General features: G+C 44.2%; 1 protein-coding gene across 1 annotated transcript in view; it reads left to right on the top strand.

Moving 5' to 3' along the window:
• The window catches only part of nup155 (nucleoporin 155), a 172,217-nt gene that overhangs the window by 95,746 nt on the left and 56,132 nt on the right, over positions 1-20,339 (top strand). The window contains exons 13-14 of the mRNA XM_048594325.1: positions 4,109-4,206; positions 12,659-12,792. Coding sequence (XP_048450282.1) covers positions 4,109-4,206; positions 12,659-12,792 — 232 coding nt within the window. The remainder of the gene's footprint in view (positions 1-4,108; positions 4,207-12,658; positions 12,793-20,339) is intronic.

Here is a 20,339-nt window from a genome sequence, read left to right as displayed (position 1 = left end):
AAGTCCCCCGGGCCTGATGGGATTTATCCAAGGATTCTATGGGAAGGAGGAAAGAGATCGCAGGGCCTTTGGCGATGATCTTTTCATCCTCACTGTTCACAGGTATAGTGCCGGAAGATTGGAGAGAGGCAAACGTCATTCCCTTGTTCAAAAAAGGGAATAGGGATAACCCTGGAAATTACAGGCCAGTTAGTCTTACGTCAGTGGTGGGCAAATTATTGGAAAGGGCTCTGAGAGGTAGGATTTATGATCACTTGGAAAGGCACAGTTTGATTTGTGATAGTCAGCATGGATTTGTGAGGGGTAGATCATGCCTCACAAAGCTTACTGAATTCTTTGAAGAGGTGACCAAACACATGGATGAAGGTACAGCAGTGGATGTGGTATACATGGATTTAAGTAAGGCATTTGATAAGGTTCGCTATGGTAGGCTCATGCAGAAAGTAAGGAGGCATGGGATAGGGGGAAATGTGGCAGATTGGATTCAGAATTGGCTGACCCTTTAATGTGGCAGATTGGATTCAGAATTGGCTGGCCCTTAGAAGACAAAGGATGGTAGTGGACGGAAAATATTCAACATGGTGCTCAGTTACGCGTGGTGTACCACAAGGATCTGTTCTGCGTCCTCTTCTATTTGTGATTTTTGTAAATGATTTGGATGTAGGAGTGGAAGCGTGGATCAGTAAGTTCGCGGACGATACGAAGGTGGGTCAAGTTGTGGATAGTGCGGAGGGCTGTTCTAAATTACAAAGGGACATTGATAGGATGCAAAGCTGGGCTGAGAAGTGGCAGGTGGAGTTTAACCCTGAAAAGTGTGAGATGATTCATTTTGGAAGGACAATCTTGAAAGCAGAATACAGGGTTAATGGAAAGATTCTTGGCAGTGTGGAGGAGCAGAGGGATCTTGGGGTTCATGTCCACAGTTCCCTGAAAGCTGCCACCCAGGTGGATAGAGTTGTTAAGAAGGCGTATGGTGTGTTAGCTTTCATTAATGGAAGGATTGAGTTCAAGAGCCGTGAAGTTATGCTCCAGCGAGACAAAAGCCTGGTTCGGCCACATCTGGAGTATTGTGTCCAGTTCTGGTCACCTCATTCCAGGAAAGATGTGGAAGCGTTGAAAAAGGTGCAGATGAGATTTACCAGGATGTTGCCTGGAATGGAGGGAAGATCTTACAAGGAAAGGTTGAGAGAGCTCGGGCTTTTCTCTTAAGAACGACGAAGGATGAGAGATGACTTGATAGAGGTGTACAAAATGATCAGAGGTATAGATAGAGTGGAAAGCCAGAGACATTTTCCTAGGGTGGAGGTAGCTATTATGAGGGGGCATAGTTTTAAAGTGAGTGGAGGTAGATATATAGGGGAGACGTCAGAGGTAGGTTCTTTACTCAGAGAGTGGTTGGGGCGTGGAATGCATTGCCGGAGAGGGTAGTGGAGTCAGCCTCATTAGGGGCATTTAAGCGGCTATTAGATAGGCATATGGATGATAGTATAAGGTAGGGGTGGAGGTTAGATAGACCTTAGGATTACGGTAAAATTTCGATACATCGTGGGCTGAAGGGCCTGTACTGTGCTGTACTGTTCTATGTTCTATGTTGTATGAGTATTGTCCCATGGTGTCAAATTGGTGTCTGCAATCTGTGAATCAGTGGCATTCTTTATTGCGCAGAGCTGTTGAGGCTGAGATGGACAGATTGTTAATCAGTCAGGGAATCAAGGATTATTGGAAAGAAGCAGGAAAGTGAAATTTGAGGATTATCAGATCTTCCATGATCTTGTTGAATGGCAGAACAGAATCCACACTACCAAGAATCTTACCATTAGCCCAGTACTCTGTATTCCTGTTACTCCTTCCAAAGTGAATCACCTCACACTTTTCCGCATTAAACTCCATTTGCCACCTCTCAGCCCAGCTCTGCAGCTTATCTATATCCCTCTGTAACCTGCAACATCCTTCCGCACTATCCACAACTCCACCGACTTTGGTGTCATCCGCAAATTTACTAACCCATCCTTCTACGCCCTCAGAGATAGTAGGAACTGCAGATGCTGGAGAATCCGAGACAACAAGGTGCAGGGCTGGATGAACACAGCAGGCCAAGCAGCATCATAGGAGCAGAGAGGCTATGATGCTGCTTGGCCTGCTGTGTTCATCCAGCCCTGCACCTTCTACGCCCTCATCCAGGTCATTTATAAAAATGACAAACAGCAGTGGCCCCAAAACAGATCCTTGAGGTACACCACTAGTAACTGAACTCCAGGATGAACATTTCCCATCAACCACCACCCTCTGTCTTCTTGCAGCTAGCCAATTTCTGATCCAAACCGCCAAATCACCCTCAATCCCATGCCTCCGTATTTTCTGCAATAGCCTACCATGGGGAACCTTATCAAACGCTTTACTGAAATCCATATACACCACATCAACCGCTTTACCCTCATCCACCTGTTTGGTCACCTTCTCAAAGAACTGGTGCATAGATCACTGAAAGTTGGCACCCAGGCTGATAGCGTTGTTAAGAAGGCGTACAGTATGTTAGGTTTTATTGGTAGAGGGATTGAGTTTCGGAGCCATGAGGTCATGTTGCAGCTGTACAAAACTTTGGTGCGGCCGCACTTGGAGTATTGCGTACAGTTCTGGTCACCGCATTATGGGAAGGATGTGGAAACATTGGAAAGGGTGCAGAGGAGATTTACCAGGATGTTGCCTGGTATGGAGGGAAGGTCTTATGAGGAAAGGCTGAGGGTCTTGAGGCTGTTTTCGTTAGAGAGAAGAAGGTTAAGAGGTGACTTGATAGAGACATACAAGATAGAACATAGAACATTACAGCGCAGTACAGGCCCTTCGGCCCTCGATGTTGCGCCGACCTGTGAAACCAATCTGAAGCCCATCTAACCTAAACTATTCCATTATCATCCATATGTTTATCCAATGACCATTTAAATGCCCTTAAAGTGGGCGAGTCTACTATTTTTGCAGGCAGGGCATTCCACGCCCTTACTACTCTCTGAGTAAAGAACCTACCTCTGACATCTGTCCTATATCTATCACCCCTCAATTTAAAGCTATGTCCCCTCGTGCTAGCCATCACCATCCGAGGAAAAAGGCTCCCACTGTCCACCCTATCTAATCCTCTGATCATCTTGTATGTCTCTATCAAGTCACCTCTTAACCAACTTCTCTCTAACGAAAACAACCTCAAGTCCCTCAGCCTTTTCTCATAAGACCTTCCCTCCATACCAGGCAACATCCTGGTAAATCTCCTCTGCGCCCTTTCCAATGTTTCCACATCCTTCCTATAATGCGGTGACCAGAACTGTACGCAATACTCCAAGTGCGGCCGCACCAGAGTTTTGTACAGCTGCAACGTGACCTCATGGCTCCGAAACTCAATCCCTCTACCAATAAAACCTAAAATACTGTACGCCTTCTTAACAACGCTATCAACCTGGGTGGCAACTTTCAGTGATCTATGCACATGGACACCGAGATCTTTCTGCTCATTCACACTACCAAGAATCTTACCATTAGCCCAGTACTCTGTATTCCTGTTATTCCTCCCCAAGTGAATCACCTCACACTTTTCCGCATTAAACTCCATTTGCCACCTCTCAGCCCAGCTGATCAGAGGATTAGATAGGGTGGACAGTGGGAGCCTTTTTCCTCGGATGGTGATGGCTAGCACGAGGGGACATAGCTTTAAATTGAGGGGCGATAGATATAGGACAGATGTCAGAGGTAGGTTCTTTACTCAGAGAGTAGTAAGGGCGTGGAATGCCCTGCCTGCAAAGATAGTAGACTCGCCAACTTTAAGGGCATTTAAATGGTCATTGGATAAACATATGGATGATAATGGAATAGTTTAGGTTAGATGGGCTTCAGATTGGTTTCACAGGTCGGCGCAACATCGAGGGCCGAAGGGCCTGTACTGCGCTGTAATGTTCTATGTTCTATGTTCTATGATGGGCTGAATGACTTATTTTTACTCCTACGTCTTATGGTGAGTGTTACACTATCTGGTCAGTGATTGTTACCCCATGCTGTCTGGTCAGAGTGTTATCCCATGCTGACACTATTGGTTTTCTGAACTGGCTAACATCTACTTTTCCAGTTTTAGTGCTTCCAATGTACCACAGAGGCTGCTGGGTTTCATACGTCCTGATGGAGGTTCACAGCAAGTTCAACAGGAGTTACAAAGGAAGTACCACAGTGAGTAGCTTACAGATTCACCTGAACTGCAATCACCAAATGGTCACAGCACAGATGAGTTGGAAACAACTGTGCTGAACTTAAGGGTAATTAACAAGGAATGATAGCATAGTTGGCTGGTGTGGACTGAAAGATTTTAGTTGAAAAGATGGTTAATGAAAGATAGCAGATGTTTCAGAAATAGTTCATGACAGGACTTACGCAATTAATAGTAGGGCCCTGGGCAGTATTGTAGAACAGAGAGACCTAGGGTTTCAGGTACGTAATTCTTTGAAATTTGTGTCACAGATAGACAGGGTGGTGAAGAAGGCATTTAGTACGCTTGTCTTCATTCGTCAGACCTTTGAGTACAGGAGTTGGTACATCATGTTGAGGTTGTACAGGAGGTTGGTGAGACCTCTTCTGGAGTACTGTGTGCAGTTCTGGTCGCCCTGTTGTAAGATGGATATTACTAAACTGAACAAGATTCAGAAAAGATTTACCAGGATGTTGCCAGGAATGGAAGGTTTGAGATGTAAAAATAGACTGGAAAGACTGGGACTTCTTTCACTGGAGCAAAGGAGGTTGAGGGCGTGTCCTTATTGAGATTTATAAAATCATGAGGGGCATGGATAAGTTCAATGACACTCCCTCAAGTCGGGGAGTTCAAAACTAGGGAGCATATTTTTAAGGTGAGAGAAGAAAGATTTTAAAAGGATATAAGGGGCAATTTTTTACACACTGAGTGGTTCGTGTGTGGCGTGAACTGCCAGAGAAAATGGTGGATGCTGGTACACTTACAACGTTTAAAAGACAACATGGATGAGGTCATGAATAGGAAAGGTATGGAGGGGGAATGTGGGCCAAGCATAGGCAGGTGGGACGAGTTCAGTTTAGGAACATGTTCAGCATGGACTAGTTGTTTTCGTACTGTATGACTTTATGACTTGCAGCAGAGATATATCCCATTCGGCAAAGGGAATTAACCAAACAACCAAGGCAGTTTAGATTGTATCAAATTGAAGTAAAACTGTGCAACGTGGCAAAGCTTAGTGATAAATCTGAGGCTTTGAAATTTTTAAAAACCAGCAAAAAATTGGCCACAAATAAGAGGGAGATTTTAAACTGAGTGTGTCCTAACACCGACTTTTGTGGAGCTCCACTACAAACTTTGAAAGAGTTCTTGCAAAATTTGATAAGTGAAGGTTTTTTAAGGGTTGATATTGTTTCAAACTCGAGTTATGATTTGCACTGCATGTTTCAATTAACTTGTTCTTAAATTGTAGCTCCTCTAAAAGTAATAGTAAATGGTAGCCAAGCTACCAAGCCTGGAAATATGATGGAGGCCGGTTCAACTGAGGCATTCCAGAGAGCATTGGATGGTTATTTAGGTACAAATGGTGTGAGGGATAAGGGGGAGAAACAGGAAATTAACACTAGGAGATAGAAGCAGAGCAGGCACAATGGGCCAAATATCCTCCCCCTGCCCTGTAACAAATCCGAGATACTGTGAAACCTTCTTCAAGCCCAACTTTGTTTCCTCTCACTGAGCCAGATTCATATCCATGTTGGTACTAAATAAAAATGAAAGAACTGCAGATGCTGCAAATCATAAATAAAAACAGAAGTTGCTGGAAAAGCTCAACAGGTCTGGCAGCATCTGTGAAGAGAAATCAAAGTTAATGTTTTGGGTCTGGCGACCCTTCCTCAGAACTAATGGTAGCTAGGAATACGTTGGTTTATATGCAGAAGATAGGGTGGGAGGAGGGGTAAGGAATAAACAATAGATAAGGACAAAGAACAAAGAAAATTACAGCACAGGAACAGGCCCTTCCGCCCTCCAAGCCTGCGCCAATCCAGATCCTCTATCTAAACCTGTTGCCTATTTTCCAAGGATCTGTATCCCTCTGCTCCCTGCCCATTCATGTATGTGTCTAGATACATCTTAAGTGACGCTATTGTGCCGCCTCTACCACCTCCGCTGGCAATGCGTTCCAGGCACCCACCACCCTCTGTGTAAAGAACTTTCCACGCATATCTCCCTTAAACTTCTCCCCTCTCACCTTGAAATCGTGTCCCCTAGTAACTGAGTTCCCCACTCTGGGAAAAAGCTTCTTGCTATCCACCCTGTCTATACTTCTCATGATTTTGTAGACCTCAAACAGGTCCCCCCTTAACCTCCGTCTTTCTAATGTAAATAATCCTAATCTACTCAACCTCTCTTCATAGCTAGCGCCCTCCATATCAGGCAACATCCTGGTGAACTTCCTCTGCACCCTCTCCAAAGCATCCACATCCTTCTGGTAATGTGGCAACCAGAACTGTACGCAGTATTCCAAATGTGGTCGAACCAAAGTCCTATACAACTGTAACATGACCTGCCAACTCTTGTACTCAATACCCCGTCCGATGAGTGAAAGCATGCCGTATGCCTTCTTGACCACTCTGTCCACCTGCGTTACCACCTTCAGGGTACAATGGACCTGAAAACCCAGATCTTTCTGTGCATCAGTTTTCCCCAGGGCTTTTCCATTTACCATATAGTTCGCTCTTGAATTGGATCTTCCAAAATGCATCACCTCGCATTTGCCTGGATTGAATTCCATGTGCCATTTCTCCGCCCAACTCTCCAATCTATCTATATTCTTCTGCATTCTCCGACAGTCCCTTTCACTATCTGCTACTCCACCAATCTTAGTGTCGTCTGCAAACTTGCTAATCAGACCATCTATACCTTCCACCAGATCATTTATATATATCACAAACAACAGTGGTCCTAACACTGATCCCTGTGGAACACCACTGGTCACAGTTCTCCATTTTGAGAAACTCCCTTCCACTACAACTCTCTGTCTCCTGTTGCCCAGCCAGAGCAGAGACAGAGCACAAAGAGAGAGAAGAACAGTTGGACAGATAAAGGAATTGATAACAATCTGGCTAGGAGGGTGAATAGCTGTTAATGGAGACTGTCAGGACCGCTCAGGCAGACCAATTGTTTCAGCCTGTTCCTGCCCCCAAAGAACTCATCTCTTCCTACCTTGGCTCAGTCTTTTCTCCCCTGATCCAGTCCTTGCCCATGTACATCCGTGATTCCTCTGACGCTTTATGCCAGTTTCGGAATTTTCAGTTTGCAGGCTCCAGCCACCTTTTCTTTGCCATGGACGTGCAATCCCCTTACCTGTGCATCCCCACCAGGATGGTGTCGGGACTGTCCACTTCTTCCTGGAGCAAAGGCCTGAACCACAACCACCCTCCTTCACTTGGCCGAGCTCGTCCTCCCCTTCAACGACTTCTCTTTTAACTTATTGTAGACCAGATTATGAGAACTGCAGGTAAAGGACTGCTTCACCTGGAATGCATGTTAGGGCCCTTGGATAATGAGGAGGGAGGTATTAAATAAGGAAGTGTTACACCTGTGGGGGGTTGCAGTGGTAGGTGCCCTGGGGCTGTGGGGCAGTGTTGGGGGTGAAGGAAGAGTGGACTAGGGTGTCCAGGAGGGAACGGTCCCTGTGGAAGGCAGACAAGGGAGGGAAGGGGAATATGTGTCTGGTGGTAGCATCTTGCTGGAAGTGGGAGAAATGGCGTCTGATGATCTTCTGGATGTAGATGCTGGTGGGTTGATAGGTAAGGACAAGGGGAACCCTACTGCTGTATTTTTTTGCAGGAGATGAGTCGGACCAGGTTGGGGGCCTTGTTGACAACAGTGCTGGGGAATCTATAGTTGAGGAAGAAGGTGGACATTTTGGAGGCTCCCTTGTCGAAGTTGACCTCATTAGAACATATGTGATGGAGACAGAGGAACTCGGAGAATGGAATAGAGTCTTTACAGGAAAACAGGATGTGGGGTTGTGAGGATGTATAGTCCACGTAGCTGTGGGAGTTGGTGGGTTCATAGTGGATATTAGTGGCCAGCCTATCCCCAGAAATAGAAACAGGAATGTCAAGGAAGGGAAGGGAGGAGTCAAGCGATAGATCAGGTGAAATTGAGGACAGGGTGGAAATTGGAAGCGAAATCAATGAACATTTCCAATTCCAGAGAGAGGGGGAAGCAGCACTGATGATATCTTCGATATTTCGGAGACAGAGTTATTGGTGGGGGCCAGAATAGGACTGATAATAGAGATGGTCATTGCCCAGCACATGTACAGTGTGAATTTCACTTGCTACTTTTCAGTCCAAGCCTGGATATTGTTTAGGCCTTGCTGCATTTGGACATAGAATGCTTTAGTGTCTGAGGAGTCGTGAATGTTGCTGAACATTGCACAATCCTCACTAGACATCCTCATATTTGACTTTATGATGGAGGAAGGTCATTTTTGAAGCAGCTGAAGATAGTTAGGCCTAGGACACTACCCTGAGGAACTCCTGCATAGATTTCTTGGAGCCGACATGACAGACCTCCAAAACGACAACTGTCTTCTAATGCACCAAGCTCTTTGATTCCAATCAACGGAGTCTTTGGCCTCTGATTCCCATTGACCACAGTTTTGGTAGGGGTCCTGGATGCCACATTCAGTCAAATGCAGTAAGAATATTATCCATACTCATGCACTACTCATCACAGAAATGACTCCAGTTTTGTTGAGGCCATATTTGGTCCAATACAACTATGATTTTAAGGATAGTCACGGTCACCTGTCCTCTGGGAATTCAGCTCTTGTGCCCATGTTTGAATCAAGGCTGTTAATGAGGTCAAGAGCTGAGGCACCTTGACTGTACCCAAACTGGGTGTCGCTAAGCAGATGCTACTTGATAGTTCCAACACTTCTGAGGATCAATAGTAAACTGATCAGGCAGCAATTGGCCAGGTTGGACAAATCTTCAGTGCCGTTGTTGGAGTGTTGTCAAGGCCCATAGACTTTTTAGTATCTACCTTCTCTAACCGTTTCTTGTTATCACATTGGAGTGAATCAAATTGTCTGAAGCCTGGTATTTGTGATGCTGGACACCTCTAGCTGAGGCCAAGATGGATCACCTGCTCAGCTCTCTGACTAGAGATTGTTGCGAGTGCTTCAGCCTTATGTTTTGCGCTAATGTGTTGAGCTCCCCTATCGTTACAGATGAGGATATTTGTGGAACCACTTTCTCCAGCGAGTTGTCTGTAAGACATAATTCCATGATTATGACTACTTCATGTTATTGCTTGAGTAAGCTGTGAGACAACACTCCCAGTTTTGGTACTAATCCACAGATGTTAGTAAGGAGGACTTTGCAGGATCATCAAGGCTATTTCTTGTGTTGTCTTTTCCAGTGCCGGGTTTGATGTCAGTTAGTCCAGCCGGTTTCATTTCTTTGTAGTGACTTGGTTGCAATTGTTACAACTCTGGCTTGCTGGGCCACTTCAGAGGGGAATTAAGAGTCAACAGCATTGCTGTGGATCTGAAATCACATGTAGGCCAGACTGGGTGAGGATGGCAGTTTTCCTTCCCTAAAGGGCATTATTGAATCAGATTGTTTTTACTGACAATCAGCAGTGGTTTCATCATCACCATTAGATGTTTAATTCCAGACATTTTTTATTGAATTCAAATTCCACCATCTGCTGTGGTGTGATTTGAACCCAGGTCCCCAGAACATTAGCTAAGTTCCATCATAATCCTCCCTGCTCTTGAAGTCCAGGCCTTGGCTGATAAAGGCGAGTATCCTATTTGATGTAATCACTTCATCTATCTGTCCCGCTATTTTGAAGGACCAGTGAATGTGCTTACCAAGGTCCCTGTATTCCTCAGTGCTTCCCAGGGTCCTAACGTTTGTCATGTATTCCTTAGACTGCTTGTCCTGCCCAAGTGCATCACCTCCCTCTTATTCAGATTAAATTCCATTTATCACAGATTACCAATCTGACAAGCCCATCTATATCCTTCTGTCATATAAGGCTGTCCTCCTATTTATTACCCTGCCAAGTTTTATATCATTTGCAAACTTAGTGATCAACCATCCTACATTCAAGTTCTAATCATTTATATAGACCACAGCAAGGACCCTGACACTGATCACTATCATACCCCATTGTACACAGGCTTCCAGTCACACAAATACCACTTGACCATCACCCTCTGTTTCCTGCTGATCACCTAATGATGGATCCAAGTAGCCAGATTTCCTTGGATCACATGGGCTCTTGGCTTCACCATCAGTCCCTTACGTGGGATCTGATCAAAAGTCTGTGGAAGTCCACGTAGACTATGTTGAATGCATTGTCCTCATCTAGACATCTGGCCACCTCTTTGGAAAATTAAATCAAGTTGGTCGTCCATGACCTCCCATGGTGGCTATTCTTGATTATTCCCTGCCTGTTCAAGTGCAGATTAATTCTGTGTGTCAGAATTGTTTCCAGTAGTTTCCCCACCACTGAGGTTAGATTGACTGGCCTATTGTTTCCAGATTTATCCTTTGTACCTTTCTTGAATAGTAGTGCCATAATGGCTGTCCTCCAGTCCTTTGGCCCCTTTTCTGTGGCCAGAGAGGAATTGAAAATTACTGTCAGTACTCCTGAAAGTTCCTCTCTTGCTTCGCTCAAAAGCTTGGGATATGTTTCGCCTGGCTAAAAGAGATTTATCAGACCAGAGGATGTAAGTTTTAAGATGAGGAGTAAGCGGTTTAGAGAAAATCTGAGGAAAAGTTTTTCCGCCCAGAGCATGGAAGAAATGTGGAATGGACTGCCTGATAGGGTGGTGGAGGCAGGTACTCTTGCAACATTTAAGAAGCATCTGGACGAGCACTTAAAATGCCGGGACATTATCAGTTATGGACCAAATAAATGTAAGTAGGATTAGTATAGTTCGGTGTTTGTTGGTTGGCATAGACATGCTGGGCCGAAGGTCCTGTTTCTATACTGTATAATTGTATGGCTGTATAAGAAATGGATACAGAAGTAGGCCATTTGGCCCCTTGAGCCTGCTCCGCAATTCAAGAAGATCATGGCTGATTTGACATTCCTCACACCCACTTTCTGAATTTTACCCACAACCCTCGTTTCCCCTACTACCCAAGAATCTATCTATTTCAGCCTTAAATGTACACAAGGACTGTGCCCACACAACTCTTTGTGGCCAGGAGTTCCAAAGACTCAAATCTCTGAGAGATGAAATTGTTTCTTATCTCGGTCTTAGATTTGTATCCCTTTATTCTGAGACTCTGAGGGAGACTTTTTTTCACTTGCAGGATGAGGGTGTTGCTGGCACGGCTAGCATTTATTCCCCATCTCTAATTGCCCAGAGGGCAGTTCAGAGTCATCCACATTGCCGTGGGTCTGGAATCACCTGTAGGCCACATCAGGTAGGGATGGCAGTTTCCTTCCCTAAAACACATTTGTGAAATAGGTGAGATCACAAGCTGTAGAGCTGGATGAACACAGCAGGCCAAGCAGCATCAGAGGAGCATGGAAGCTGACGTTTCGGGCCTAGACCCCTCTTCAGAAATAAAATAGGTGGGTTTTTTTGGCAATCGACAATGGATTCTACAGCCATCATTAGACTCTTAACTCTAGATTTTTATTGAATTTAAATTCCGCCATCTGCCCAGGCAGGATTTGAACCCAGGTCCTCAGAACATTGCCTGAGTCTCTGGATTAACAGGTCAGCAATAATACCACTAGGCCATCATTTCCCCCAGCATTCTGTCAGCATTTACAATGTCAAGCCTCTTAAGAATCCTCTATGTTCTAATGAGACCACCTCTCATTCATCTCAACTCTGTTGAATAGATTCCCAGCCTGTTTAGCCTTAGCTCTTAAGACAATCTGTCTATGTAAGGCATTATCCTAGTGAACCTTCTCTATACTGCCTCCTTGAAATAATATCTTACCTAAAATAAGTGAACCAAATTTCCTCACATTACTGCAGATGTGGTCTCAACAGCACCTCGTACAGTTGGAGTGGCTTCCTTAGTCTTATACTCCAACCCCCTTGAAATAAAGGTCAGCATTCCATTAGCCTTGCTGATTACCTGCTGCACCATGTGCCAGCTTTCTGTGATTCATCCACAAATTTTCCCAAGGCCCTTTGTTTTGCAGCTTTCTCACATTTTTCTCCATTTACTAAATAGTAAGCCTGCTAGACCACTCAGAGCCTCCTCTCTGTCTATAATTTTGAGTATATCACAGTTCTTCTCCCATGGAGGTTTAGAGCCAGGGAACATAATTTAAAAATAAGGGCGTATCACTTAAGTTGGGGATGAAAATTTTTTTCAACTCAAGCTTGTGAATCTTTGGAATTCTCTGCCATGGAGCTGTGGAAACTCTGAGCATGTTTTAAGTGGAGATTGATTTCTGATTACCAGTTAGATGGGGTGAATAAAGGCACTGAAGGGTTCGATCATCTATGATAGTGTTGAATGGCAGAGCAGGTTTAATCGGCTGAATAGCCTGCTCATGTTTCTGTGTGTACACCTGTGATTGTGTGATATAATTAATTTCTGAACTTTGCAAGCTTCAAACCTGACCTCGGGACTAACCTGCTGGTTTTTCCCTTAGCCGAAGCACAGGCTTATGAGAAGCTGTCACTGCAGGGTATACAGCAGCTGATCCATTACACCTGTCAGACTCTAACTCTCTGGAAGATGCTCTGTGATCACCAATTTGGCGTAATCATCGCAGATTTACAAAAGGTATCTTTAATTTATTCGTGGAATGTGAGAGTTACAGAAGGTCAAAATGCATCAACCATCCTAATTGCTCATTGTGGTAAGCTACTTTGTTAAATCACCAAGGTTCATGCAGTGAAGGTACAAAGAACAAAGAAAATTACAGCACAGGAACAGGCCCTTCGGCCCTCCAAGCCTGCACCGATCCAGATCTTCTATCTAAACATGTCGCCTATTTTCCAAGGATCTGTATCCCTCTACTCCCTGTCCATTCATGTATCTGTCTAGATACATCTTAAATGACGTTATCGTGCCTGCTTCTACCACCTCCGCTGGCCACGCGTTCCAGGCACCCACCACCCTCTGCGTAAAGAACTTTCCACGCATGTCTCCCTTAAACTTTTCCCCTCACACCTTGAAATCGTGACCCCAAGTAATTGAGTCCCCCACTCTGGGGGAAAAAGCTTCTTGCTACCCACCCTGTCTATACCTCATGATTTTGTAGACCTCAATCAGGTCCCCCCTTAACCTCCATCTTTCTAATGTAAATAATCCTAATCTACTCAACCTCTCTTCATAGCTAGCGCCCTCCATACCAGGCAACATCCTGGTGAACCTCCTCTGCACCCTCTCCAAAGCGTCCACAACCTTTTGGTAATGTTGCGACCAGAACTGTACGCAGTATTCCAAATGTGATCGAACGAAAGTCCTATACGACTGTACCATGACCTGCCAACTCTTCTACTCAATACCCCGTCCGATGAATGAAAGCATGCTGTATGCCTTCTTGACCACTCTATCCACCTGTGTTGCCACCTTCAGGGTACAATGGACCTGAACACCCAGATCTCTGTGCATCAATTTTCCCCAGGGCTTTTCCATTTACCGTATAGTTCGCTCTTGAATTGGATCTTCCAAAATGCATCACCTCGCATTTGCCTGGATTGAACTCCATCTGCCATTTCTCCGCCCAACTCTCCAATCTATCTATATTCTTCTGCATTCTCCGACAGTCCCCTTTACTATCTGCTACTCCACCAATCTTAGTGTCATCTTAGTGCTAATCAGACCTTCCTCCAGATCATTTATGTATATCGCAAACAACAGTGGTCCCAACACGGATCCCTGTGGAACACCACTGGTCACAGTTCTCCATTTTGAGAAACTCCCTTCCACTACTACTCTCTGTCTCCTGTTGCCCTGCCAGTTCTCTATCCATCCAGCTAGTACACCCTGGACCCCATGCGACTTCATTTTCTCCATCAGCCTACCATGGGGAACCTTATCAAATGCCTTACTGAAGTCCATGTATATGACATCTACAGCCCTTCCTTCATTTATCAACATTGTCTCTTCCTTAAAGAATTCTATCACGATGGTAAGACATGACCTTCCCTGCACAAAACCATGCTGCCTATCACTAATAAGCCCATTTTCTTCCAAATGCAAATAGATCCTATCCCTCAGTATCTTTTCCAGCAGCTTCCCCAGTGACGTCAGGCTCACCCATCCAGAATTACCTGGATTATCATGGCTACCCTCCTTAAACAAGGGGACAACATTAGCAATTCTCCAGTCCTCTGGGACCTCACCAGTGCTCAAGGATGCTGCAAAGATATCTGTTAAGGCCCTAGCTATTTCCTCTCTCGCTTCCCTCAGTAACCTGGGATAGATCCCATCTGGTCCTGGGAACTTGTCCACCCTAATTCCTTTTAGAATACCCAACACTTCCCCCCTCCTTATGCTGACTTGGCCTAGAGTAATCAAACATCTATCCCTAACCTCAACATCCATCACGTCCCTCTCCTCAGTGAATACCGACGCAAAGTACTCATTAAGAATCTCACTCATTATCTCTGACTCCTCGCATAACTTCTCTCCTTTGTCCTTGAGTGGGCCAACCCTTTCTCTCTTTGCCCTCTTGCTCCTTATGTATGAATAAAAGGCTTTGGGTTTTTCCTTAACCATGTTTGCTAAAGATATTTCATGACCCCTTTTAGCCCTCTTAATTCCTCGTTTCAGATTGGTCTTACTTTCCCGATATTCTTCCAAAGCTTTGTTTGCTTCCAGTCGCCAAGACCTTATGTATGCTTCCTTTTTCCTCTTTGCTAGTCTCACAATATCACATGTCATCCATGGTTCCCTCATCTTGCCCTTTCTATCCCTCATTTTCACAGGGACATGTCTGTCCTGCATTCTAATCAACCTTTCTTTAAAGCCTCCCACATATCAAATGTGGATTTACCCTTAAACAGCTGCTCCCAATCCACATTCCCCAGCTCCTGCTGAATTTTGCTATAGTTGGCCTTCCCCCAATTCAGCACTCTTCCTTTAGGACCACTCTCGTGTTTGTCCATCAGTATTCTAAAACTTACGGAATTGTGATCGCTATTCCCAAAGTAATCCTCTACTGAAACTTCAACCACCTGGCCGGGCTCATTCCCCAACACCATAGACATAGACATAGAACGTTACAGCGCAGTACAGGCCCTTCGGCCCTCGATGTTGCGCCGACCTGTGAAACCAATCTGGAGCCCATCTAACCTACACTATTCCATTATCATCCATATGTTTATCCATTGACCATTTAAATGCCCTTAAAGTTGGCGAGTCTACTACTGTTGCAGGCAGGGCATTCCACGCCCTTACTACTCTCTGAGTAAAGAATCTACCTCTGACATCAGTCCTATATCTATCACCCCTCAATTTAAAGCTATGTCCCCTCGTGCTCGCCATCACCATCCGAGGAAAAAGGCTCTCACTGTCCACCCTATCTAATCCTCTGATCATCTTGTATGTCTCTATCAAGTCACCTCTTAACCTTCTTCTCTCTAACGAAAACAGCCTCAAAACCCTCAGCCTTTCCTCATAAGACCTTCCCTCCATACCAGGCAACATCCTGGTAAATCTCCTCTGCACCCTTTCCAATGCTTCCACATTCATCCTATTAAAATCTCCCATCACTACCACGCTGTTACTCCTACATCTTTCCATAATTTGTCTACATATTTGTAGCTCTATCTCACGCTCACTGTTGCGAGGCCTGCAGTGCAGCCCCAATATTGTTACCGCACCCTTCCTATTTCTGTGCTCTGCCCATATTGCCTCACTGCTCGAGGCCTCCATAGTGCCTTCCTTCAGCACAGCTGTGATATCCTCTTTGACCAGTAATGCAACTCCTCCACCCCTTTTACCTCCCTCTCTATCCCGCCTGAAGCATCTATATCCTGGGATATTTAGTTGCCAATCTTGCCCTTCCCTCAACCAAGTCTCAGTAATAGCAATAACATCATACTCCCAGGTACAATTCCAAGTCCTAAGTTCATCTGCCTTACCTACTACACTTCTTGCGTTAAAACAAATATACCTCAGACCACCTGTCCCTTTGCGTTCATCATCTGCTCTCTGCCTACTCTTCCCCTTAGTCGCACTCCTGTTAGGGAGGGGGTAGCAGGGATTTGACTCAAATACAATGAAGGGACAGTGTTACAGTTTCACGTGAGGATGCTTTGGGACTTGGAGGAACAAGTGCAGGTGATGATCCTCCCATGATTCTGCTGCCCTTTTTCCAGATGATAGAAGTTGTTAGTTTGGTTGTTAGTTAGCACTGTTAAAGGACACTTGGTTGTCACAGATAATCTCACTGTTTAACCTGCTGTTGTACATGCAGTGTATTGTGTTGGTCTAATGAAGTTCTCTTCATGGAATGCTGCCATGAAGATGGTGGTGTTAGATTCACTGATGGTGATACTGTTGAATGGAGAAATAATTAAGTTTCTTTTTATTGGCAGTGGTCATTGACTGGCACTTGTGTTTTGCAAATATTTTCTGCCAGTTATTAACCAATGTCTAAATTTTGTGCAGGTTCTGTATAATGTTGCAGACTGATATTCCTGTTAGTTAACCAATCCTCGATCCATGCCAATACATTGCATGAAACGCTGTGCACCTGTATCTTATGCAGCAGTCTTTCGTGCAGCACCTTGTCGAATGCCTTTTGGAAATCTCGATAAACCACATTTACTGGCTCCCCATTGTCCAGCACATTCGTAATGTCTTCATAGAATTTCAGTAAATTAGTTAAACATTACCTGCCTTTCGTGAACCCATACTGCACCTGCCCAATGGGACAATTTCTATCTGGATGTCTTGCTATTTCTTTCTTGATGATAGATTCCAGCATTTTCCCCACTGCAGAAGTTAAGCTAACCAGCCTATAATTTCCCATCTTTTGTCTACCTCCTTTTTTAAACGGTGGCATCACATTTGCTGTTTTTCAATCTGCTAAAACTGCCCTAGAGTCCAGCAAATTTTGGAAAATTACCATGAACGCATTTGCTGTTTCTCCTGCTATCCCTTTTCGTACCCTGAGATGCATCCCATCAGGACCAGGACACCTGTCCACCTGTAATTCCATTAGTTTGCCCAATGCTACCTCTTTCGTGATAAATGATCATTTTTGCACCTTCCCCTTAGTCTCCTTGTCCTCAATTACTGGCATGTTGTTTGTGTCCTCCACTGTGAAGAGCAACACAGAATACCCGTTCAATGCCTCAGCTGTTTGCTGATTTCCCATTATTAAATCCCCCTTCTCATTCTCTAACGGACCGGTGTTTACCTTCACCCCTCCTTTTCGTTTTATATATTTGTAAGAACTTTTGCTATCTGTCTTTATATTCTGAGCTAGTTCACACTCATAATCTATCTTACTTTATAGTATTATTTTGTGGCTTTCCGTTGACCTTTGAAGTTTTCCCAATCTTTCAGTTTCCTAATGCTCTTTGCCGCTTTGTATGCCTTATCTTTCAGTTTGATGACCTCCCTTGTTTCCTTAGACATCCATGGCTGATTATTCTTTTTTCTACAGTCCTTCCTTTTCACTGGTATATACTTTTGCTGAGCAGTTTGAAACATTGTTTTGAAAGTCCTCCACTGTTCCTCAACTGTCCCACCACAAAGTCTTTGTTTCCAGTCTACTTTAGCCAACTCCTCCCCACATCCTATTGTAGTCTCCTTTGTTTAAGCACAGGACCCTGTTATTGGATTTTATCTTCTCACTTTCCATCTGTATTCTAAATTTGCCTCTTCCAAGAGGATCCCTAACTGTGAGATCATTAATTATTCCTGTCTCATTACACAGGACCAGATCTAGGGTAGCTTGCTCTCTTTTCGGTTCCATTACATACAGTTCAAGAAAACTGTCACGGATACGTTCAATGAACTCCTCCTCAAGGCTACCTTGACCGACCTGGTTCAACCAATCGATATGTAGATTAAAATCCCCCATAATAATTGCCGTACCATTTTTGCAGACATTAGCTTTTTTTTGTTTATTGCCCACCCCAATGTGATGTTACAATTTGATGGCCTATAGGCTACGTCTATCAGTGACTTTTTCTTGGAATTTCTAATTTCTTCCCAAATGGATTCCACCTTATTCACCATAGAACCTATGGCATCTTTCACTATCGCCCTGATGTGGACTTTAAATATCAGAGGTACACAACCCCCGCCTTTACCTTCCTGTCTGTCCTTCCAAATAGTCTGATGCCTCTGGATATTTAATTCCCAGGCGTGACCATCCTGCAGCCATGTCTCCGTAATGGCTACTAAATCACACTCATTCGCAATGATTTGTGCTGTGAACTCATCTACCTTGTTTTGAATGCTACAAGCATTCAAGTAAAGTGCCTTATCCGTTTAAAGCAAGGATCTTGTATAAGTGTTCTTCCTCTTTGCTGCATAGTTCTGGAGTGTTGCAGTATGTCCTGGCCTGACACTATTTAAATGGGCCAAGACACACTGCAACACTCCAGAACTATGCAGCAAAGAGAAAGAACACTTGTACAAGATCCTCGTTTTAAACGGATTTCCCCGCAACTTCATCCACAAATGCCGACAAAACAGTCAACAACAGGAGGACGCAGTATGACCTAACACACTGGCCACAGCCCTACATCAAGAACACATAACAGTAGGTATTTAGATTCAGTGCTGAAGATGAGGTACTTTGCCTGCATTCAGTTAATACTTCACACGGTTAAAAGAATTAACTTTTAAAAGTTACAAGTCTTCTAATTGTACCTTAGCCTTGTGTTGGAGAAAGCGGGAGAGAAAGCTTGTACTTTGTTATTGCTGGATGTTAATGCATAGAGGTCTTCAGTTGTGGATTTTAGCTGTACCAATAGCTCTATCATGCTGTTCTATCGATTAGCAGGGCACACGCAGAAGAACTGTCTTAAAATTCAGAATGATATTGGCTTCTTTCTGTCTGTCGTTCATGGCATCAAGGGATTAAACATTAACTTCACTCTCAAATCATGTCCTAACTTAACTCGATTTAATTTCTACAGAAGTGGAAAATTGAAACCTTGAAACCTTAAAAGGAAAATTGGAAATGCTCAAAGTACTCAGCAGTTTATGACAGCATCTGTGAAGAGGGCAAGAACCAATATTTCAACAGCTGAAAGGTCACAAACCTGAAATGTTGGTTCTGTTTCTCTCCACAGATTTACAGATCATTTCAGTTGGTGCACTGTGTTTTACGAATAAGGTAATTATGTCCAGATAAAGTTCAGGTCAGTCATTGAACTTAATCCGTTGGAAAAGGTGCAGAAGAGATTTACCAGGATGTTGCCTAGAATGGAAGGAAGGTCTTACATGGAAAGGTTGAGAGAGCTCAGGCTTTTCTCTTTAAAACGACGAAGGATGAGAAGTGACTTGATAGAGGTGTACAAAATGATCAGAGGTGTAGATAGAGTGGACAGCCAGAGACTTTTTCCTAGGGTGGAGGTAGCTATTACAAGGGTGTATAGTTTTAAAGTGAGTGGAGGTAGATATAGGGGAGATGTCGGAGGTAGGTTCTTCACTCAGAGAGTGGTCGGGGTATGGAATGCATTGCCAGAGAGGGTAGTGGAGTCAGCCTCATTAGGGGCATTTAAGCGGCTCTTAGATAGGCATTTGGATGATAATATAAGGTAGGGGTGGAGTTAGATAGACCTTAGGTTTAGGGTAAAAGTTCAGTGCAACATTGTGAGCTGAAGAGCCTGTACTGTGCTGTACTGTTCTATGTTCTATATCAGAACTGACAACGAGACTCCTCAGACTACCAGGAATCATAGTGGTCCACAAGCCTGCAGCCACTCTAGGACAAACACTCACAAGGATTAAAGACCCTATTCGCACAACATGCAGAACAAACGTGGTTTACAAAATACCATGCAACGACTGCCACAAACATTACATCGGACAGACAAGAAGGAAACTAGCCATCAGAATATATGAACATAAGCTAGCAGCAAAACGACATGACAAGCTCTCCTGAATATCAGTACACACAGACAATGAAGGTCAACAATTTAACTGGGACAAGGTAACCATAGTGGCCCAAGCCAAACATAGACGCGCACAGGAATTCCTAGAGGCATAGTTCTCCACCCATACTTGAATCAACAAACATATGGAATTGGACCCCATATACAAACCCATACAGATCAAAACTGGAAATGACAGTCGTCACCATAACGGACTGGACAGTATAAATTCCAAGTGGAGTAGAATAACATCGCTTC

This window comes from Rhincodon typus, chromosome 3 (assembly GCF_021869965.1).
Source record: "Rhincodon typus isolate 14 chromosome 3, sRhiTyp1.1, whole genome shotgun sequence".
In the NCBI taxonomy this organism is placed as follows: domain Eukaryota; kingdom Metazoa; phylum Chordata; class Chondrichthyes; order Orectolobiformes; family Rhincodontidae; genus Rhincodon; species Rhincodon typus.
This window is presented reverse-complemented; position numbering and strand designations above follow the sequence as displayed.